We start from the raw sequence: 25,243 nt of genomic DNA, 5'->3' as shown, positions 1-25,243 counted from the left end.
TCCCAACTCATTTCCTCATTCACTCATCCTCTCTCACTTCTCTCATTCACTCTTTCTCTCTCATTTTCCTCCACCCTCTCTAAACTAAAAAAAAAAACCCAAACTGAAACTTAAAAAAAACCAAACTAAAACAAAAAAAAAAAAAAAAAAACCAAAACAACTCCACCCCACCACACCCGACCCGCCACCGCAACCACAACAACAACACCAGCCGGCCTCCATCAATGACAGGGACGACCCGACATCAACCAGCTACAACAACCAACAACAACACCGAAATCAACCAGCAACAACACCAACAACGACCCGACAACCCGACTGCCACCCTCCTCTTTAACCCGAAACCACCCCACACCTACCCCCACCCCAGATACCACCATTCACGACCCCACAAATCGGCTGACTCCCTCCTTTCCCGTCTTCGTCCTTGTCCAGATCTGCCAAAAAGGCCGGATCTGTGCGTGGTTGTTAATACACGGGATATGTGGGCTTTAGACCCAAAGCACCCTTTCAGGTGTGCTGGAAAATTTGTAACTGGGGACCACAAGACAATTAAGTAGGGGTATGATGCGCACTATCTCCGTGTCTCTATACATTCATTCCGTGTTTTTATGGGTACCCATAACATAGTGTGTCGGGTTTTTTTGGATCTATACGTTTAGTCCATAGTGTGTCGGGTTTTTTTATATATACGTTTAGTCCATAGTCCATAGTGTGTCGGGTTAATGGATCTATACGTTTAGTCCATAGTGTGTCGGATTTTTTTATTTGGTTTGATTTTTTCAGATTTTTATTTAAAATTTTCAGATTTGTTTTATTATTTATGGGTGAATTTTTCTTAATAGATAACATAATTTTTTTGGTCTAATTTGGTTTTGTTATTGTTACATAATTTTTTTTGTTTTTAGATATTGTTACATTTTTGTTATTGTTATATGGTTTTTATTATTGGAATTTGGTATTTGGTTATTTGGTTATTTGTTATTTTTCAAGTTTTTTTAAAAGTTTCATATTTTGGGCTAAAGTTATACAATAATCAAAATAGAGTTATATTGTTAATGTCTAAAGTTATACATTGTATAAATTGAAGTTACACAAATTTTGGACTAAAGTTATACATCTTGTCTATTAAAGTTATACACTGCGTGCATTAAAGTTATACACACGATATATAAATTTGTCAAATTTAAATATTTAAATGTTTAGATTTGACGTTTTTTATTTCAATTATTGTTATTGTATTGTATTACATCTCATTTGGACTAAAGTTATATTCCTTTTTTCAATATTGTTGGTTTTATTATGACTAAATTTATATTGTGTTATAAGATTTGGACTAAAGTTATACTATCTGCTACTAAAGTTGAACTAATTTGGACTAAAGTTATACGATTTTGAACTAAAGTTGTGCGATTTTGTAGTAAAGTTACACAATTTTGGACTAAAGTTATACAAATATGGACTAAAGTTATACATATGAAGGACTAAAGTTATACAAAAATGGACTAAAAGTATACAAATATGGACCAAAGTTATACAAATAAGGACTAGAGTTATACAAAAATTGACTAAAGTTATACAAATATGGACTAAAGTTATACAAATATAGACTGGAGTTATACAAATATGGACTAAATTCATACAAAAAGTACTTTTATAAATTCCAATTAATTTATCGAAAATGGACTAAAGTTATACAAAAATGGACTAAAGCTATACAAAAAGGGCTAAAGTCATTGAAATTACACACATTTCTACTGGAGTTATACATTCGTTGAGTAGAAGTTATTCATATCGTTACTAGAGTTATACAAATATGGAGTAAAGTTATACAAAACTGGACTAAAATTATACAAAAATGGACTAAAGTTATACCAATATGAACTAAAGTTATACAAATAAAGACTAAAGTTATACAAAAATTGACTAAAGTTATACAAAACTGGACTAAAGTTATACAAAAATGGACTAAAGTTATACCAATATGAACTAAAGTTATACAAATAAAGACTAAAGTTATACAAATATGGACTAAATATGTATAACTTTAGTCCTTATTTGTATAACTTTAGTCCATTTTTGTATAACTTTTGTCCTTATTTGTATAACTTTAGTCTATATTTGTATAACTTTAGTCGTTTTTTGTATAACTTTAGTTCATTTTTGTATAACTTTAGTCTTTATTTGTATAACTTTAGTTCATATTGGTATAACTTTAGTCCATTTTTGTATAACTTTGGTCCAGTTTTGTATAACTTTACTCCATATTTGTATAACTTTAGTCCATTTTTGTATAACTTTAGTCTTTATTTGTATAACTTTAGTCCATATTTGTATAACTTTAGTCAATTTTTGTATAACTTTAGTCCTTATTTGTATAACTTTAGTCAATTTTTATATAACTTTAGACCATTTTTGTATAACTTTTGTCCATAACTGTGTATACTTTACTCATTTTATATCATTTTTAAATAAAAATTTTTACAACAAATTTTATGAAAAATATTTTAGTAGATCTTAGATGAAAAAAAGTATATCACCAAAAAAAACGATATTTAAAACCCGAAATTTAAAAAAAAAACGTATAACAAGAAGAGATTTGAAAAGAATAAATAACAAGAAAAATTAACAAATAGAATAAACCGACCCCAAACAACAAATTTAACACAAAATTTGAAAAAAAAAAAAAGTGACGAAAAAAATCGAGACGCAAAATCTGGAAAAAAAAAAACGAGTTTATATAATTTACCGACGGCGGTGGTGGAGGTGGCTGTAACACCCTCATACTCCAAGTGCCTTACCAGGACCACTCAGGTATAAGGATGCTACAATCTCGGTTGCCCGAGGCATGATAATCATAAGACAATGAAGAAACATACTTTATTAAATAAGTTTAAGTGATTACATTACAAAACCAACTGTAAGCGAAATACAACTGTTCTCAAACTATAAACCGACTAAAAGGAACTGTTCTAATAAACACAGCGGAAGACTAAAAACTCTGATATGTGATGACTCCATCCCCAGCTAGATCCCACGCGTATCCAAGATATACCCTTAAGCGCGCTCACCACCCCGAATGGATCACCACAGTTTTTAAAACATTTAAACGGGGTCAGTACTAATCACACAATTCAATATATCCACAACAAGATAAACAGACAGCTTAACCATCACACACACACACACATCCACACCAATTCAACAATCTCAATCACCGACTGTCCACTGGACCAGCCCTGCCAGTGGGGGACCGCAGCCGTTCCCACCTAAGCCCCGCTCATCATACGAGCGATAACCCTGTCCCATTAATGTGCACATCCCCTTCCGTGGCGGGTTCCACGAAGGGCGAAACTAGGGCGTGAAGTCACTCCCGCAAGTGACCCCACTCAGCCGAGAACGCATCTCGAGAGCCATCAACAACCAATCACAATCACAATCACAATCACAATCATCATATCAACCAACTAACTACAGCACATCACCAATATCCCATTATGGGACTAATACTGAGTAGGAAATCCTACCTGGAAAGCAACACAATCATCAGACGATCTAGCAGCTGTCTCAAAACCTCTCCTTTACAAATCCTTCTCCTATCACATAATCACATAATCACAATCTAACTTTAACAAATCATAAAAACCCCCAATTCCTAAATTAGGGTTTAACCAAACTTAATTAAACATTATAAAAACTATATTAAAAGCTTACCCTCGACGCAAGGAATCCAACGACACGAAAAACGACAAGAACCGACCGTCTGAACTCCGGGAATTGCTAAGAATGCGATTAGGAAGATGAAGTGGTTGCTTTCTCTCTTAAACAGGGTTTTAGGTTTTGTAAAGGTGATTTAAAACAATGACGAATATGTTTAAATACCTTAATCGCATAATTAACAAAACCCGAGAAAACACCCCGTAAAACCGGACACTCGATCGAGTACCCAAGGTACTCGATCGAGTACCCCCTTACTCGATCGAGTACCCCAGCTACTCGATCGAGTACCCAACAGGTCAGAAACTATTTTATTTCGCAACTTGCCCTTACTCGACAGAGTAAGGGCTACTCGATAGAGTACCCCAAGACTTATAAATACGGAGTATTAGAGTCTTCCCTCCTTAAAAGGAACTTCGTCCCCGAAGTTCAACCCATACTCTAAAAACAACCATACTAACTTGACCAAGACACAACAAGATAACTAAGAACTCAAAAACTCGACCAAACATAAAACATGAACTCTTAACACTCACTCCACCAACTATGTTTACTTCCTTAACATGACTCACGATATCGTATCCACCACATATATATCTCTCACGACACCAACTTCATACATAACCAACCACCATCCACTAACACTGCTAGCTCCATAATATCATCCACTATCAAATCCAAAATCAAGACACTCCTAGACATCAAACGGAGTGTTACATTCTACCACCCTTAAAAGGAACTTCGTCCTCGAAGTTTACTCAGACTCATAACATCATCCTCCAACTGTCAACATTATATAAAATATTCCCACACTCTGAAGCATCACACTACTACAAGCACGGCCATGGTCTTTTATAAGTATTGTCCACAAAACAAATCCCTCCTTTACGCTACGCTAACACTCTACTTCCAATTATATTACCGCATGCACCACCATGAAACTCTCTTTTATCGCCTCCTACTCCTCTTAAGATAAATGTTACGTCCTCGTAACTCACTAATACTAAATCCTAGATATATCTTTTCATAATCCTCATCACCGTCGCATGTCAAAGATAACCACCTATAATCTAAACACTCGCCATGCACCTACCCATGGCTCACTTACTTAAACAACTCTCATACTTCACTTCTCTCGTCACACCACCTAACCTATACCACAAAATCCTTAATTTAACCCAAAACTTCACTTGTTCCCTCTTACCGCAACATGACACACCTCTCTATATAAACTACATAAAACTCTTACCACCAAAAGCATAACTCACGATCTACACTTGTTACGTACACTCACACTAGATCCTCAAGTTCCTTTCTTGTATTACCGCAAGCCTCATACATAACTTAACACGACACTAATTACTCAACGCCCTACACTCACTGTCTCAACAAAGGATTATGAACCACTTGCATATATCAGATCATTACTACACATGTTCTACGAATCACTTGCCATTACCATGTCCACTAAAGCCTTATCTAGAACAAGATCAAAATTACTGTAACAACCTCTCACAACCGTGTCCCATCAATAGAACATCACTATACCATGACAACAACGAAAACATATTCAACTCTATTTCATATCATACTCTACCTCATTCTTAACTTAACCTGGTAAAGAAAACATCAATAAGCAAGACAACTGTCTACATGTTCAACCAAAACTCACAAAGAACAACAGCAAACAAAACAACAATCTATGTATAACTGGTATGCACTTTCGAAAACTCGTATCATAATCATCCCGCCTACTCCACCACAACCGGTGACGGCATCACAACACCGCCACCAACAGCCACACCGTAGTGCGAAAATACCCGCATCACAGCACTATGTACCGTGCCCGGATCACCACCCGAGGCACAACAACCACATCGATAGTCATCACAACTACATACAATTCCATAAATACTGACTCGGAAATACCCTTTCGGACAAGAAAACTTACTCAAATCCACTTTACTCAATCACAACGCAACATATTATATGAATAAACAGATAAGCATCTCATGAACATCATCTCTACCATTTCACGGAATACACGTGTGTTATTAATACACATAAAATTATAACTAGCCATGTCAAATTAATCAAATTATTACCTTTTTGGATATCATTCAATTAAACTACCGTGTCCAACATATATATTACAGAACATTCATAAAACAGCTTTATAATTATCACACCATACCACTTCTTGTGAGGTCAGAACCTCACACAAACATTTACACATATCATAGACCCGTAATCACAACCAACTAGTCAATCCTGACCACGTAAGTTACCACTCAACAAAGGTTACCTGTTGTCCGAGCTTAACTCGCATGCCCCTCACCACATTCTTCCATTCGCATCACCAGCACCTTCTGCCATACATAACCATACCGCTAACACTCATTATGAGAAACCACCTTCTAAGACTATGTCTTATACTTCCTGACAACCATACTTTTATCAATTCAGTCTTTACAAAATCAGCCTCTTTAGAATTGCCACTTTTCTAATATACCCTTACCCTTAACCACTAGTCAAAGACCATAACACTACCACTTTGTCCAGGACATCAAACCTCTTCACTCATCTCTAAACATCATGATTTCTTTTCTATCTTTGGTTAACATCCCAAACAACGAACATTGAATCCATGAACAAAATTACCTCAACATTCTTCCCAATATTTTCCTTAATTGAATCATCATCCATTTCTCCACCAAAATCTCATATCATGTAGATATTCTACTAACTTCTTACTTTCCTTAATTTCTCGAAACTCATTATTAAACATGTTGTCCTGAAGCTCCCATATAACCATTAACTAACATCTTCATGATAATATCACACATTTCGATGCTTTTATCCTTCTTTTCTCTTTACACTCAATAATACTAATTAATAGTTCAACTCCTTAGTCCTTCTAGCTAACTCTTTAGAAATCCAGTTACCTTCTCATCGCTCCAAAACTCAAATCCCATTATTTTATATCGATATCATCTCCCTCTTTCTTACCACAAATATTCTCTTATTATGTCATCAATCACCCTTGCCACTAATACATCCATAGAATCAACGTTTATTGTTCAACAATTGCATCTCCCTTCTTACATCTCTAGAAATCAAAATTCCTTTCATACCGCCAATTGCCCAAGGAAAACCCACAATAGTTTCATCTCTTAAAAAGCCAAATCTCCAACCCACGACATGTCTCCACAAAGTTCACTATATACCACTCTTCTCAACCCCTTTAAAACGAACTTTCATTATGTATATTCTTAACCCACACGGCTCTTAACTACCTCCCTCCATAATTCTTTACACATCTCACGTTGTCACTATCCATATCCTTACTCTCAATCCTTTCATTCTCACGTTCCTTAGACTCACATCATCCATTGCCCACATTCACTTACTTTTACGTTACTCAACACACACTCATATCACTCATCTCATTTCATCTCAGAAAACATGCTCTATGTCTCAATTAAGCCATAACAATCCTCCTTTTCTTTTTCCACTATCTATTACAACCACGTATAACTCATGTCCTTCCACCGAACTCATACTCACCACAGGTGCCACTCACTACACCACAAGATTGGGTAACTTACGCGTCAAGACCAACATACATGTAAAACAATGCATAAAGAAGCAAAATAATAACTTTGAATTAAACATAATATGCAACGAAGTCAAAAGATAAGCATATGACCCAAAACAAGGGTCACTAGATCGAGTACAGGCCACTCGATCGAGTAAGAGACTTACTCGATCGAGTAGGTCAAGATCAGAAGCACGTAAAACAAATCACCAGGGATACTCGATCGAGTAACTAACGTACTCGATCGAGTGCCCCCTTACTCGATCGAGTACCAAGGATACTCGATCGAGTGCCCCAATTCTCAGCACTGTCCAGTTTTCGTAAAACAGCCATAACTCACTCATTTCTTGGTCGTTTTGGGCGTGTGACCTATCGTTAGAATCGTAAAAGAACAAGCTATCACCTCCAATTGGAATCACATCAAAATCATATATACATCTCAAGTTATGACAGTTTAAAGACAACATTTCTATAATCGAAAACACAACTACTTGATTTTACTTCTAAACAACTTAAATGACAACATGGTAAACAAAAACAACTCGATGCTCATAAAACCAGTATCCCTAACCACATGTTACTAACTTCAAAAGCCAAGCAACAAATAATTCGATGCACATATATCATTCAACTTACCAATCACATATTACCCACATGTTTTAGTTTTATAACTTTTCGTAACACAAAACATACTCGTATCTTACAAATCCTATTTCCATGTTACTAATGCAACAATATTACAAACCAACTTCATCACCTAAACATATTCATAATCACAAAATCCATATTCTCATGCAATTGACACCCCATCTTTTCCAATCAGTTCATCTATTTCATCCACATTCTTCATCTACAAGTGCATACGATACCACAGTAGACAATTATATGAACTTATTATCTAACTTTACGTAAACAGGATTATGAAAAATCATGTCACATCTTCTAACCACAAGTTACTAGTATGTACACATTATAAATACACATCATTATTCATCACATATAAACTATTTTCTTTTTCCACCACATCATTCGTCATTCTCACATACTTTTCCAACTATATACGTTCAACATATTCACCCAGCACATGTTCAATTCATACTCCTAACCCTTCTGTACTTTTACTCAACACGACAACAACAACATGTATACTTACACATCGCTTTATATATATATATAAACAAAACACTTTTCCTTACGTAATTATAACATGTCAAATTACATGTATCAATAATTATACTTTCATGCTTTACAATCAACCAACATACAATTCACGTCATTATCATCTTTCATCCATCAATTCATACAATATACTACTACATAAATACACACAGCACACAATAAGCACATAACGATCCCGACACATATCCCATGGTGACCGGTTCAAAATTGTAGGGCGAGTTCGCGACTTTAGGACGTCTCCCAAGTCTTTGCATTAGCTCCTACAACTTCTACCCCGGGTCCTGGTAAGGCACTTGGAGTATGGGGGTGTTACAGTGGCGGTGGAGGTGGGCGGTGGGTGGTGTCGGGTGGGATAGTGGTGGATGGTGGTGAATGAGGAAGAGAGAAATGAATGATTTATTTGGTTTTTTGATTTATTTGGATTTTTTGGGTTTTTGATATGTTTGGATTTTTTATTTTTTGGATTTTCTATTTATTTGGATTTGTTGGGTTTTTTTTCTTTATTTGGATTTTTTGGTTTTTTTTATTTTTTTGGATTTTTTGAATTTTTTTATTTATTTGGATTTTTTGGGTTTTTTTATTTATTTGGATTTTTTGAATTTTTTATTTTTTTGGATTTTTTGGGTGTTTTTTTATTGAGGTTTTGAGAGAAGAGAAGAGTGAAATGTGTGAGATGAGAGAGAAATGGGTGGGTAGAAAACAAATATATAGTAAATTAGTGGTTAATTAGGGTGGATTAGTAAAGTGTGTTAATTAGCTTCTATAATGACTTTGGGTGGATTAATCTCATCCCTCCATCTCCCTCCATCCAATAGCTCATAATAGGACTTATGGACTCAATACATATACATGCCAACATGGCCTTACATGATCTCTCTCTCTCTCTCTCTCTCTCTCTCTCTCTTTATATATATATATATATATATATATATATATATATATAATTAGGATCACATGAGTCCATCCTATTTTTTTGAGTCCGTGAGTCCATGATATAATATCACACCTTATATTAAATAATATCACAGCTTACAGTATCACACGTTATACTAAACAATATTACAGCTGGAAAAAAAAACTTTTTGAAAAAAAAAATATCGTCATATTGTTTTGTAATACAATATCACACGTTATGCTAAACAATATCACACATTATACTAAACAATATCACAGCTTTCAAGAAAAAAAAATTGTTAAAAAAAAATTGAAAAAAAAAATTTCGTGATATTGTTTTGTAATACAATATCAGAAATTATGCTAAACAATGTCACACGTTATACTAAACAATATCACAGCTAACACGAAAAAAAAAAAAATTTGAAAAAAAAATTCCCGAAAAAAAAAAATTTCGAAAAAAAAATTTTCGAAAAAAAAAATTTCGAAAAAAAAAATTTTAAAAAAAAAATTTTCGAAATAAAAAATTTTGAAAAAAAATAAATTTCGTGATATTGTTTTGTATAGTACGTGATATTGTTTTATGGACTCATAGACTCAAATATTTAGGTGGACTCACCGGATCCTACCTCTCTCTCTCTCTCTCTCTCTCTCTCTATATATATATATATATATATATATATATATATATATATATATATATATATATATATATATATATATATATATATATACAGAGAGAGAGAGAGAGAGAGAGAGAGAGATATTGGATTTGTGATGATTTTGGTTCTTATTGTGAGTTGTGAGTTGGGGGAATCTCAACCACTAGATTAAATTAGAGATGAGCGGCCAAGATTAATCTTAGTTGTCATATAAAAGCATTGTTATTTAGTTTATTTTCTCTTTTTTCTAGTGCTACTCTTTTTTTTTACTTTAATTTTTTTATCTGTTTTTTTACCTCGTGTTATTATGCTTTTTTTTACAACTTTGATTTTTTTTTTCTTTTATGTTTTTCTCTAATTTTCTCATTATGTTACCTTTTTTTCTTTTTCTTTTTGTACCAAATTTTTTTTTGCTTGAATTTTTTCACTCTTATTTTTTTTTTTTACCTCGTGTTATTATGCTGTTATTGTGCTTTTTTTAACTTGATTTTTTAACGACTTTGATTTTTTTTTCTCTTTTTTTTTACCACATGTTATTTTGTTGTTATTGTTATTCCGCTGTTATTGTGATGCTATTCTGCTGTTACTTTGATATTTTTTACGACTTTGATTTTTTTTCTTTTTTTTAGCACGGGTTATTGTGCTGTTATTGTTACTCCGCTGTTATTGTGATGTTATTCTGCTGTCACTTTATTTTTTTTACGACTTTGATTTTTTCTCTTTTTTTTTACCACATGTTATTGTGCTGTTATTGTTATTCCGCTGTTATTGTGATGTTATTCTGCTGTTACTCGGATTTTTTTTACAACTTTGATTTTTTTTCTTTTTTTTTTACCACGTGTTATTGTCTTTGTTATTCTCTTGTTATTCTAACATTATTGTGATGTTATTCCGGTGTCACTTTGATTTTTTACTACTTTGATTTTTTTACTACCTTTATTTTTTACTCTTTTTTTTTACCGCATGTTATTGTGCTGTTATTCTGGTGTTATTGTGATGTTATTCCGGTGCCACTGTAATTTTTTTTACGACCTTGATTTTTTTTTTTACCACGCGTTATTGTGTTGTTATTCTACTGTTATTCTGTTGTTATTGTGATGTTATTCCGGTGTCACTTTTATTTTATTTTTTTACGACTGAGATTTTTTTTTCTTTTTTTTACCACGTGTTATTGTGCTGTTATTCTACTGTTATTTTGGTGTTATTGTAGTTTTATCCGTGAGTTATTGGAGTATTATTCTGGTGTTATTGTAGTGTTATTGTACTATTATTGTCACTTGATTAACCAAAATTCAACACATAAAAGGAATCAAGAGTCGATTACAGCCCAAACTACAAGCCTTAATTTCTATAGTTAATAGACAGTTACATTTTCCAGCACACAAGCCAACATTTGCAATTGATCCCAAGACTAATAATCTGGCGGAAAAGACGGAGATGGTGGGGAGAGGTGGCGATTGATGACGGATACACCATCGCCAACAAGAACAAGTTTGAATCGTTTAGAACCTCAGGAAGAGTGTTGAAGTCCTTCACAGCTTTATCACGAGCAAGAACAGACATAGTCCCATCTAATCGTCGGTAGTGAATTGAACATTCTTTCAAGCCGTCCTCGAGCAAATCCAACATGCTTGTCCACTGAGAGAAAACTTGCTTTCTCCACAACACAAGTTCACCCAGAAAATTGTCGGCTGTCCGGTGTTCCATTACAAAAACGAATCAGGGGTCAGTAACTAAGCCTTTACCAGATAAAAGCCATTATGCACAGTGTCAAGGTCTGCATCTTCTGGCTTAACATCACACAGCTCATCTAACTAATTCCTTAGAGAACGCGACTGACATTGAATGGATCATGTATCGCTCCAACTATCATCCTCCCCATCGCTCCCCACCACCTGGAAATGAGCATGAAGTAAATCAGTAGTGAGCCTTGTACGAGACCCTATATCCTTGCATATTTATTCATATTGATATAAAGTATGCTAAGACAATTATATGCAATGAATACAAACTAAATAGTTTACCTGGCGAATTGCATTTGCCTTCTGCAGGATTGCTGTCATTTTATTGCTGGTAGGAAGGCTAGGCGTAGAAACTGATCGAGCCGCATCAGTACGTTTAAGATTGAACGAGTGACAAAGAATACAGTAGTCAGTCAATGCTTGAAGTAGCCGATAGTTGATATAACATACATTTACATGCTAAAAGCTTCATTACGACCTTAATGATGTTTAGCATAAGGCTTCGTAATATAAAGGCTTTAACTTTTTTACGCAAGTTTAATGATGAAACATTCAGACAAAACCTCTAAACCACATGGAAAACATTGAGTATAAGTCGCAGTAAACAAGTATACTCAGAGTAGTTTAGTACAGAAACTGAAGATAGTTAAGATGACCTAATCCAAGACAAGTTCGTACTAGTAAGTATAAATGAAATAGGAAGTTAAAGTAAGCTTTAAAAGAAATAGATACATAATGCATAATTCTGAGGCGTTTCAATTCACAAGGGTCCTTCAATTCAAGAAAGCTAACACAAACTTCAGAACTTACCTTAGCCCGGATTTGTCAGTACGTTTAAGATTGAAGGACTGACAAAGTAAGAATACAGTAGTTTTCACATTCATAAAAGAGGAAATTCACAATCAAGCAATCAATTTCTCATGTAATCAGATAATCTCAATTTTAAAAAAAGCGAAGAACATGAGTAATTTTTCTATCTAATTCATAAAAATATGAAATTAACTTCAAATCACCTCAATTTTCCAGCTGAATTCATCAATTCACAATTAACTTTAAAATAAAAGCAAATAATTGAATTGTATGAAATCGTTAAATCTATATCGATATAAAGAAATTACCTGATTCGAATTTGTTCCGTATAGAATTGATGAATGCTGATTTACACGATCTACAGCTTTGATTGTTTGACTATTGCGATTGATTTTCTAGGGTTTTCGATTTTTCGCTGGCGAATGTCACGAATCCGAATCCTCTTGATCTTCCTGTCTCACGATCGTTAATAATCTAAAAACATCAACACAGTATCCTCAGCCCAGATCGTTAATAGTCTAAAAACATCAACACTGTGCTCGTATTTGATTTATTGGAAAATTTCCAATTGATTATGAAATTAGTTTGTGTATGATTGTAATTGTAGTTAGGGTTTGGGAAGATGATGATGATGTATAGGGATTGGAGTGTTGAAGGTTTAAAGCAGAAAAAAAAGTTGCAAATTTTAATTTGAGTTCAGGAAAATGGAGATGAAAGGAGAGAGAAAATGACGGGAGCAAAATCAGAGTTAGATTTGTTTTTTTATTATTCTTAGATATTTAGATGCAATCTCAGGGCTCTATTTGTTAAGATTTAATGGCTGAGATTTTCCAAACTCACAACTCACCGTAAGAATCAAACTCACGAGATCCCGCCTCTATATATATTATAAACAGTTGATGAATTTCACATAATAGAAGACCACTACAAATTTCAAATTCTGCTCATGAAAAGACTCAATTCAAAGTGTAACTCCACGTCGATTCAACTATGCTTAAAATACATTTCTGCATGAGAGATGAATAATTGAAGTTAATTTTTTACGAAGTTTCGTCTAATATTAGTAATAAGATTAACTCTTGCTTTGTAAATTTCTAATATGGTCGAAACTGAGATTACAATTTATCGGGCCACTTTGTAATGAATTGAACATTGACTATAATGTTCTTGCATGTGCAAAATGTATGCCCATCGCCACAAGTATAGTATGACTTCAGAATGATGTGTCACAGATTTCGTAAGAAAATTAATTTTAATTAGTCCTTTTTATATGATGATCAATGATTTTAACGTTAAAATTCTATCCTTTTCGGTATAAATTTATCAATTTTATACTCTTTTTTTATCAACCTATATACCATAAACTGCTTATCTTTTTTCAATCAATTTTTATATTTATGTTTGTTACTCAAATTATTACTCTGTATGTTTTATTACTATTATATAATGTGTATAATATAATATTGTTTATGAGTGTTTTTTCAATGTTTCTGAGTTTCATTTTAGTTTTTTAAATACGTTAAAACTCAAATCTAGCTGAGCTAAATCTCTTAAACTATCGCACAATGGTATTACCATTTTTGGTGATATAGTGTACCAACTAATTTTCAAGACAAAGTTTATTTTCTCTTAAAGTTTTTGATATTTTTTTTAAGTAATTAGCATAAGTTGAATTCCTTTTATCACTCCGAGTTTTATATAACTATTAGTCCACCACACAGTAATGATAAAAGACTGAGGGCTTGCCTGGAATCCACGGAATAATCAAGGGGTATTTTTAATTGGATGATAATTACGGGAGAAGTTAATTACTTGGCTAATGAGTTCCTTGTAATGATTACTAAGTAGATATTTTACTCCCTTAATCATTACTCAGGGGGGAGGGTGTGTAATGTATTACCCCTTCATGAGGAAAATAGATTTGGGAGATGAGTAATTATTCTCATACCAAACATGGAAAACACACCTTACATATCACTCCCTTAGATGAATTTTTGGCTTAGTACAACATATATAGTATTAACTTCTTCTTGAGTAGTAGTAGTAATAACTTTATTGTTATTTAAGATGTGTACTATCACTAAACTTCCGAGAAATATTGAATTACATAAGAAATAGATGTTAATCTGTAAGCAACTTCTTTTTTAGAAGTACAACATCTGATAGAATTTTACTCTGAAATCAATCTTTTGCATTGCCTACTCTCTTTGGAGGTATAACATAATAATTAAAACAAAGACTAATGCCTGATTACTCGGTAGTAGTATTATTAAAATATTTACTTTGAAGTTTAATGAAAGTGTAAATCAATTTGTAATACTCATACTTTACTTCTTTGATCTCACTTGTCAACTAAAAATTCTTATCTATGACTATATTTTCTTAAAGCTTGTATCGACATTATCGTCTTGTGATACATGCACAAATCATTATAAAATTGATTAACTACTAAAGTAATATGGCTCTAAAGATCACCAAAGTCACGGTTGCTAATATAGGCCATGATTTTGCTTATGCCACTATGAAACCTTATTGTCATAGAGAAATAATTCCTCCGTCTCGTTCATTTATTTACCTTTTATATTATTTGCAAAAATATTTTAATTAAACGTAAACAAATGATTGAGACAGATGCCCGTTAGCTTAACGATCATGATCTGCAAATAAAAAAATAGCCTGTTTATTTAACAATGAATTTCATGCTGATGATAGAATCTTGATCAAAGTAAAAGCACAATAATGTGTTAAATTCCAGTGCGAATTAGAGTACAATGTAACTAATTTCTCTCGTAAGCAAATCAATGACTGTCCTCGTAAAATAATCCATAAATAACGGCATCGTTCTAGAAACAAATCCATAACTATAACGAATTAAATAAGTTAATTAAAACTTACTAAGTAAGCAATCAGAAGCATGCATAATCAAACTTACACCAATAAATTTAATGATTGAACCAAAAACTAATAAATCTAATGAAAAGTTCTTAATCAAAAATATAAAACATATCAACAAAAAATACTCACATATTTTGCAGTAGTGTTAAGGAGTTCTTACTTCTACTAAAATAATCCTCCAAATCACTTTTTACGGGTGTAACATGCATATGAAAGTAAATTGTTTGATCGCATAAAAAAAATGAACAAATTTAAAACATAAGCATTTATCTTACCTAAATTCCTCTGTATCTTCAACATTCACCAATATATTTCTTGTAGCATAATTTATCATTAACCTGTATTATATATACAAATTACCAATGTCAGTAAAAATAACTAAAATATCGATCACATAGTTGAATAAATAAAAGAACAAAGCAAAAACATAGTGGAAGGAAAAGATTTTAAACAGGAGATGAATGCATGTTAGAGGTAAAGCTTAAATAGTCAAATACTTGTATATAATACGTATTACTATGTTTTAGACTTCTAGTTGTATGAGAATTTGTCTTATCTTCCACTATTAGCTTCCTAACCAAATTCCCATATAATATTATATGTAATAATTATATTAATCTTATCTTATAGTTCGGAGTAGTTCGTAAAAGCCGGACTCTCTATAATCGCTCGAAAAAAGCTTCCTTTATTAATATAGATAGATAGATTCCAGAAACCAAGGGACTTTTATGTAATTAAATATATCTATACAAATTAATTATACAATATAGTTTTTAATCCTAGCGTTGTGTGATGGACCTGAAAAAGGGATTTCAATGTAAATATTATATAGTTTTGGTTGAAATATAAATTTAGAGAACACCAGAATATGGCTAGTTTTCTTAAAATAAACAGGCCCCACTTATGGTATTAATTAGTAATAAAAATGTTAACATACACAAATATAATATAAGTATGTTATATATATTTTAGAAACCATTAAAAGGTAAATAAATCTATCTAGATTTCCAAAAAAAATATAATATTCCATAATTCATTAGATTTGTAATTTGATTAGTAATTAATAATGATTCCTCTTAAATAATATTCTAATCTAATATTTCAGATTTATTTAAATATATAACTCTAATACAACAAAATAATCAACTAATATGATAGTAACACTCATGTGAGTAGTAAAAGCAACCATAATAGCAACGGAAGTAGTGAAAGTCATACTAGCAGCAACGAGAGTAGTAAAATTAACAATAATAAATGCGGGAGTAGTGAAAGTAATAGTAGACACAACACATATAATGAAAGTAACAGTAGAAACAACGAAGAGAATATGAAAAATTAACTAACAATTCGATTTTAAGAAAATATTAATTTATTTAAATATATGAGTTCGACAAAACTAACGGGTTAACCGTAAAAATAGCAGGAGTAGTTAAAGAAACAACAGTAACCAAATAAGTAGTGAACGTAATAATATTAACATGGGATGTAGTGAAAGTAATAATATTAACAGAGGGAGTGGTGAACGTGTCTCATAATTTGTTGATTAATTTTACATCTAATCATAATTTCAAGATATAAAGTGTACCATATTTAGCGAATCATATTTCATAAAAAAATAAAATTTAAATGGTAAATAAAGCTAGCCCGGAGGTAGCCGGGCATCAAACCTAGTGATAATTATTCGGCTTGCAGTTCCCTTCCCTATCTACACACAATTCATTATATGAACTTAACGGTGTTAGTCTCGGGTCCTTAACCGTAAAGTTTGAATGTTGAGTCCCTTAAGTATAAAAATAAGCAAAGTTCATGTCCTTATCTTATCCTTAACTCCATAGATAAATCCAATTAAGGGAAGATTGCCTCGAATGAATTCAGAATTATTATTGGTGTTGAGTGAATATAAGAATAAGAATCAGAACGCATATTTATACTTCGTTACACCAAAGTGATGGGCGTGGGAGTGTTCCCTTTAACAGTCTCGTTACACCAACCCAAATCTCAAGAAACCGATGCTCCATTGGGTTAGAATCCTCTCTATTTCTTGTCTATTTTGTTAAAATACGAGCGTATTGTATTTTCAACAAGCATCACCTGTAGAGGCATCAAAATACTCGCACATATGATCTTACAAATTACAGCGTCAGATAATAAAAAGAAATCAATCTTTGGTACAAACGAATCAATTACAAAAAAAGCAAAAAGAAAAAAGCATGAAAACTTGGGCTTGCTACATCTAAATACAAATAAGAATATTGGCAATTTGGCACTTACTATGGAGGTATATAATTCTTACAACACCACATGAATACATACATCAGTAAGATATACGGAGTACATAACTAAAAGAAGAGAGGAGAGGAGAAGAGAAGAGGAAAAAAAAAAAGGTAACTAAGATTTTCTCCTTTCTGATGCTGATAATTTAATCAATTGACCTTACACAGCTGCACACAATATATATATGAGCGCCGGTTTAATGGGTTAGTAAGAGAACGCACCAAAGAGACTTCATTCACAAGCAAGCTTTGTACCAAAGCTCGTGAGACAAATCGCAAATGCTTGGAAAGCTGAGAGTGGTTGACGATAATCCATGGTGAAAGTATCATCCCCAACTTTCCCAAATTGGAGAAGAACCACCTCCTCATCACCCTTACCACCCGGCTGGCTTTGATCTTGAGTTGCTATAAGTTGGAAGTTCTTAACTGAGGCTACCGTGACCCTTCCATGAAAATTCAAGCACCAACATTGCAAATGTTCATGCCATCTTGGCGCTTTGTTTTTCAAAACGGTGAAATCAGAATCCAGTAACTTAGTCTTGAGATCCATAGTCTTGTTCGAGGTGGTTTGGCCTAAGCCGTGACATTTAAGAGAGCAAATCATCCTTCTCGGGCCTCGTGATTTGAAGAGGTTGAATTTGTATGATACATTCCCAACTTCAAAATTCCCGGCAGGAACTTGGGGGCTTATTTGTTTGCTGGCAAATCGACGGGTGGATCTGCTACTAGAAGGCTTCGCTCCATCATGTGGCGGCTCACCGTCATAGATAGTGAAGTTTGTGCCAAGAAAGTCCGAGCTGTAAATTATAACCGAAGTAAGAAAGCATACCACTACAGAATAGAATGCATATATAAGCTTTAGATTAGGCAGTAAAATCATTAAGTGAGGTTACTTATGGCTGGAAACCATTGTTCATATGATTCAGAAAAAGAAAAAGAACAAAATTATCATGGTTTTCAATGTAAAAGCCAAACGTTAATGTGTTCAATAAGAAACGTCCAAGACATTTGAAAGTGTTTTAATAACTATTAGTCTACTGTCACAATCTTAATGCAAACTTATAATGGTGCCTTACTCCTAGTTAGGATGGAGGAGACCAAATACTATAACGAAATTTGTAGGGTTATTTAATGACAAACTAAGGGCTTGCTTGAAATATGATAATTGTTATTAGGGTATTATAAATGAAAATGAAGGAAATGAGGAGGTAGTTCTGATAGTGGAACTGTGGAACGCGGAATGGGAGGAGAGAGGTAATAGTTACTTCGTTAAGCGGATAAGTTAACACATCTCCCTAGAATATCGCACTTTCCCCAAATAAGGATAATAGTTCCGCAACCACTTGATTTCTCCTTTCACCACCATCACATCCTTATTTTTTCTGCCTTATTACCCCAAGTGAAAAACGTTTTTTTGATAAGTTACCCCAGTGACAATTATAACCCTATGAGTTAATGACAGATAAGGCATCAAACGAAATAATGGCAAGCTGCTAAGAAAATAATCAATATGCCATCAGCCTCCAAACCAACACAAGAACTACAAATGCAACCAATTTTTTGGCGATAGGTAGCTGACTAACTTATATGAGGTATCTCCTTAAAGCGGCCATGGCTTCAACTAAACCAAAAGCTACAGAGACAGAACTTTATCATAACTAAAAATCCCCAGGAAAAGATGCATTTAGGATTTGACAGATCCTGCATGCTATTAAACCCTGTCATTGATCCCTAGTAAGTTAAGCAAGGCCAGGCCGATATAATCTGGACTTGGCACCAGTACAACTGCCAAGCCTCGCATCATCCTTCACTGGTGCTAAGGAGCATTAAGGAGCATTTTGGACGAGGTATGATCACAAAAAGAAGAAACAGCTTAATACATAAAAGGAGCTCATTTCAATGGTGTTCCAACTTTCTTAGGTAGAACAATAGACGGATGTCATAGACAAATTAATTTCTGAATTCGTTACACAGCATACATGCTTGACAAACCTCAAAATACATCAAAACAAAGAAGCCATACCTTAATTTCCCAACATATTCACTACTTCCTTGGGACAAATCATCAGCACCAAGTGACACAATAAACTCAGTGTGTGCGCCATGCCTATATCTCTTTGCTGCTAGAAGAAATTTCCCCTTTTCTGAAAAAGCTGGATAAGAAATACATTTATCAACCATCATAATATAGTTACACAGTCAAAGCACTTGTAATATCACAAAAACCCAAACTAGTAGAGCTATCATACACTCCCACTGTACAAATAACCAAAAAGTGGATATCATAAGTTTCTTGAAAACTCATTTGGCCATATAAATAGGCTTTAATTAAAGAGGAAGCGAAAGTGAAGAAGTACAGCTTCAATCCAACATAGTTCCCAGTTCTTGACTTATTCTCATAGCAACATTGACATACTTAAAAAAAAGGGACCTCTTCCAAAAACAAAACACAAAAATGACAAAATACAGGCAATAGATTGTATGGTATACAAGAATTCTATTTACTTACATGATGGTGATACAGAAAGATAGAGGTAGAATGTAGAATTCTTCTTGTCACGCTTTATTAGACACTGGACAGCATTCTCACGTGGTCCTGGCTGTGTCAATTATAGACCAAGTAAAAGGCACCAGTTCAGTAAGTTAACTTAAAACCATCATCAGAGCTTTTAACTACAGCGAATACCAAAGCAACACATGATGAAAGCCAAACTACAAACTCATGCATATGACATAACTACATAGGTAACATAACTAAATAAATTCAATATAAAAGCAATACCACCAGTGCAGACAAGTGTACAGTACTTGTCAAAATCCCAGCCACTATAGAAGTCCTACAGCATATTAGTAAGAGCAAAACATTATTTATCATTGAACGATATTATATATAGTCAAATATAGAGTATTAATGTACGTACAAGTGTATGACCACATATCTCTACTCTCTAGAGCCTGAAGGCTAAAGGTACACAACAACCTTTTAAGTAGAAAAAGGTCTCCAGGATACCAATCTAATCTTCTTGACATGAAACAAATCCGAATAAAGTTGTTATATCTTAAATTCCTGGCGCAGAGAATTATCTCCCCAGGCACACACACAAAAAACACATGAATATGAAATGGTCACACTGTTCATCTACATAAGATTCAATAATTGCAACACCCACCAAACAATCATAAAAGCCCTGATTATTTATGAGATAAAAATCAGGTACTCCCATAATGACAAGCTACAAAACAAAATATTGCCGATCACCGTAATGGCATATATCAACGTTCAAATAAGTATCCCTTTGGTAATATAAACCGGAGAATCCCAAAATTCAATACGGAACGGCCAACGTTAAACAACGAAAATTTGTGTTGCACACTGCACACTTGGGTGAATTCAGTCAATTAAACTTGAGCACCTAAACAATCAAAATATTAATTTAAATTCCAAACATAGGGACAAAAACCACAGTTCTTCAACCTCAAATACCAGCGAATCAGCGATATCTATGACATCAACACGCAATACTAGAAAGACGTTCCAAAACCACTGTCCATAGTTGTGATGATTACTCCCATGAGCAAGAGCTACAAACAAACCCATATGGCCATATGTCAACACAGCCATTATATTGAACTTCAACTTTCTAAGCTGGACCCTTTTCGATTATTAAAGCTGAAATTCACTTCCAACTGCGCACTATTACATTAACTCTTGAACTTAATCTTGAAAACATCATCACCAGCAAATGAAATACAACAAAAAGCTATCTTCTTTCTCAATTATTATAACATTCAGGCAAACTCCATACAAACAATCATATATTTCCAGAATGCAGCCTTACTCCAACATGTCTAGAGTCTTAACGGTTGCATCAAAAAGAATACACCCAACCATCTCACAAGTAAATAAGTCACATAGACTCCCATTCCCAAAATGTAACACTCCAAAGTATGAAATGACGAGCATGGGAGTGCAAAAAACCCACTGACATAAATCCCCAATCAAATATACTTCGTCATGTCAATCCAATTCACTCCATAATTCAAAATCCCCCCTCCTATTATTTTGGGGAATACAGTGAATTGACCTGAATCGGGGAAGTATCACACATCATCCCTACACAAACAAACAATTTTCCTCCAAATTTCATTTCTTCAGACAATAGCAACATCAAAAACCTCGTCGTAAACCCTAACCAATGCAAATGCAAATGCAAGTTCTACGTAAGTACCTCCGTACACAATCTTATACCTAACTAATCAAAACAGCGAATTTTTCAACAAACACGATCTCAATCTTCGACACACCAAGATTCACACAATACCTAATCATCAATTAGTTAATAAATAACAACTAAACGGAAATGAATAATTAATAGATTAATCAATCAAATGGATGTACCTGCTTAAGACAAGAAGGAAAAGTAATCTTCCCGGACTTAAGCGGAGACTTGACAATATCTTTGGCAACATCTCTCCATCGCTTACACACACAAGCGCAGGAAACGACGTCGCGACGGCTAGGCCAGCGGTCCTGGCTCTTCTCAACGCGGCCGATAATATCAGCTAGAAGTTCCGGCAAAAGCGCCGACCACCGCGCATCGCCGTCGTCTGCGGCGGTGTAGACGTCGGAGGACGGATCGGCAGAAGGGAGAGAAGAGAGGCGAGAGCGGGATCGGGATCGGGAGAGAGAAAAGCAGCGGGTGGAGGAAGAGGAAGAAGAGCGACGAGAGAGAAAAGATCGTGTCGGTGACATTGACAACGGTGACAGACGGCGATCATTGGTTAGGAGATGGAGAAATGGTGATTGGTGAGTGTGGAGTTTGGAAGGTGGGAGAGGGTGGTGATAAGGTTACGTGCGGTTATGCTTGTTTTAGGTGACGCTTTCGTTTTGTTTGGTCCTTGTTGACTTCACTTCTTCCATGGAGGGAATCATCTCATTATCATCATTATCATTATATATATCAAAGAAAATCTTCAAATAGCTGACCTGGCAGCATAAGAATCCAAAAAAATCAATTTAGAACCCTCTTATTAAATGAGCAAAAACGTCCATAGACTCCTATAGTTCACTTACTAAGTAGGAAATGAAGGGCAAAACTGTAATTGTATTTTCATCCTCTACACCAAGTTCCATAAACTAAGTATACCGTATCAGTTTCCCAAAAATTGGCATGAGAAATAAGACAACACTTTTACCAAGTATTTTCACTATTATTATTAAGTAGGTGAGCAGTGCATTTCATCTACAAAAGAAGAAGTTCAATTCCATTATCAAATCAGCATCTCAACACAACCTAAGCTTTTTGACAACCATAACAAATAGTTCAAATCAATTTATATTTCTAGAGACATTTTATTTTCACTAGTTGTTGTATCGCGCGCGCGCGCGATACCCCAAGATATTGTGACTCGTTTATTTGGATTCGTATCGATTCAGGCATAGTGTAATTTACTCATGGACCGTTAAAATAATTAGTTTTTACAATTGTTGTCTGCCGTGCATAAGCTCGATGATTACTTTGCTTTTATTTTAGAGTATCGCCATATAGTATAAACAATAGAAAGACACCCTATCCCAATAGAGTAGTAACAATAAAAAGATACCCTACTTTCAAGAAATATCCACGTGAACTGGCACTATACTACCAAGAACTACCATCAACCACAAATAAAATGATGCAAGTTAGAAAGAGGTTATTATGTGAACTGAAGAACACCTCAACATATCAGGAATATCGATGGTGAGGATACCTTCATATCTCGAGCATTTCAAAAATTTAAGACTGAAGTTGAAGGCATTAATTTTTAAATGTACCTCAACTCACCTCTCATCATTCCTCTTTATTCGACCTATGAAAACTATTTCAGGAGAGAAGTAACAATAGAAAGACACCAACACACATCGCATTACTCAAAGACATCCTACAACCACATTACATAGAATAGAAATACACGTGCTTTTATACAGACCCTCAGGAGCAACACTGAAAAGACACTACAAATCGTATATGACACTGTGGTCATTCACTTGGCTTCTTAAAGTGCATTTGTTTTCTGGAAGATTTTATGAGTACATTGTTTAGACGACAGCCCTGACATTATCATATGCACTATTAACCTCTGCATTAGCTAGCTAGGAACTTGGCATCATGCTGGAACCTGGTGTAGTTTGTTGCCTTGCACCCATATTTCCTCATGCGGTAAAATTATATGTTGTTGAAACGTTGGTTGTCTAGTAAAGTTGTCAAGTTGTCTGATGAACATAAGAGGAAGTCAGTACTTGCACTATATAGTAAAACTACCTTAGCTATTACGAGGGTTAATGCAACAACATTTTTGGAAATTTTGTAGAATTAACAAGCTGTGCCATTGTGAGTTACGGAGAACCATGTACTATTTTTGCTAAAATTAATAAAGGACAGATATATAGAGTGCATACGATTATATGCAGCGAATTTAGAAATAGATCGTCTTAGATTAGACAATCTGTGCACAAGCAAAGTGCGTGTTGGATGTTATGTGGTCATATCTAATTAGGCAATCTTGGTTTAAAATGTTAGAAGATGGGTACTAAATATAATAGACTTGAGCACCATTTTAGGGTTATTTCATGGGATTAATCCAACCTATGTCTCCCCTTCTCAAATTACCCCAACCTATGCTTTATCCCATATTAATCCCATCTTTGCACTCATTTTTCTCTTTTTACTCCATTGGAAGGGCAACCTGCTAAACGGGCTAAAAAGCTCTCGTCCCAAGACTGGAAGAGTCACCGGTGTGTGTTCCTATTTGAGGTTCTTATTCTCCTACAACCCGACTCCTCATCCACATCGCAAGGTTAAGAGGCAAATAGTTTGACAACAACCTTATGAAGTTCATCGAAGACACCGAATCAACTTATAGTCAATCAATTGCAGGATAAATAAAGTTGTATATTAAACAATTAAGAAACTTATATCAGCCTACCTTCTTGTATGCCTTCTTCTTAGCTCCTTTAATCACGTTCTAGCAGTGTTTCGTTCAAAGTCGCCTCACCTTCATAATTAACCTATAACAAATCAATGGCATCATCGAGAATGTACGGAATACACAATCAGCAATCTAATAAAGATAACAAACAATAGATTCTAAAAATAAGAACATTACAAAGCCAATATAAAGCTCAATCATCTTTATCAACCTGTCATTTAAATATAAAGAAGGATAGTTTCTCATAACAAAATAGTGAGAGCAAAAGGAGAGTTACTACAAAGGTATAACACAAGCAAACATCAACCATTATACACCTATAACCTAACTCTTAAATACTATAGCAACAACTGCAGACTTTCCAGATTTACTTCTCCACACATCACGCCCTATTATAAGGGCAACCACACAGTAGAATCTCTGCTTTGTCACCATACAGCATTACTTTATGACAAGAACGATAAGATTAAAGGCTTGTTGGTAAGATGCATGATTATTTGATCA

The 25,243-nt window shown here is 34.1% G+C and overlaps 1 protein-coding gene across 1 annotated transcript; it reads right to left on the bottom strand.

The window, feature by feature from the left end:
* Positions 1-17,593: 17,593 nt before the first annotated feature.
* LOC141633891 (tubby-like F-box protein 7) lies at positions 17,594-22,759 on the bottom strand. Its single transcript, XM_074446245.1, has 4 exons — positions 22,170-22,759; positions 20,280-20,370; positions 19,794-19,923; positions 17,594-18,567 (listed from the first exon to the last, which is right to left on the bottom strand). The coding sequence occupies exons 1-4, from the start codon at positions 22,521-22,523 to the stop codon at positions 18,003-18,005; spliced, it is 1,140 nt and encodes a 379-aa protein (XP_074302346.1). The 5' UTR covers positions 22,524-22,759; the 3' UTR covers positions 17,594-18,002.
* Between the last annotated feature and the right edge of the window lie 2,484 nt (positions 22,760-25,243).

This window comes from Silene latifolia, chromosome Y (assembly GCF_048544455.1).
Source record: "Silene latifolia isolate original U9 population chromosome Y, ASM4854445v1, whole genome shotgun sequence".
Lineage (NCBI taxonomy): Eukaryota > Viridiplantae > Streptophyta > Magnoliopsida > Caryophyllales > Caryophyllaceae > Silene > Silene latifolia.
Note: the sequence above shows the minus strand (reverse complement) of the source record. Positions and strands in the feature narration are given on the sequence as shown.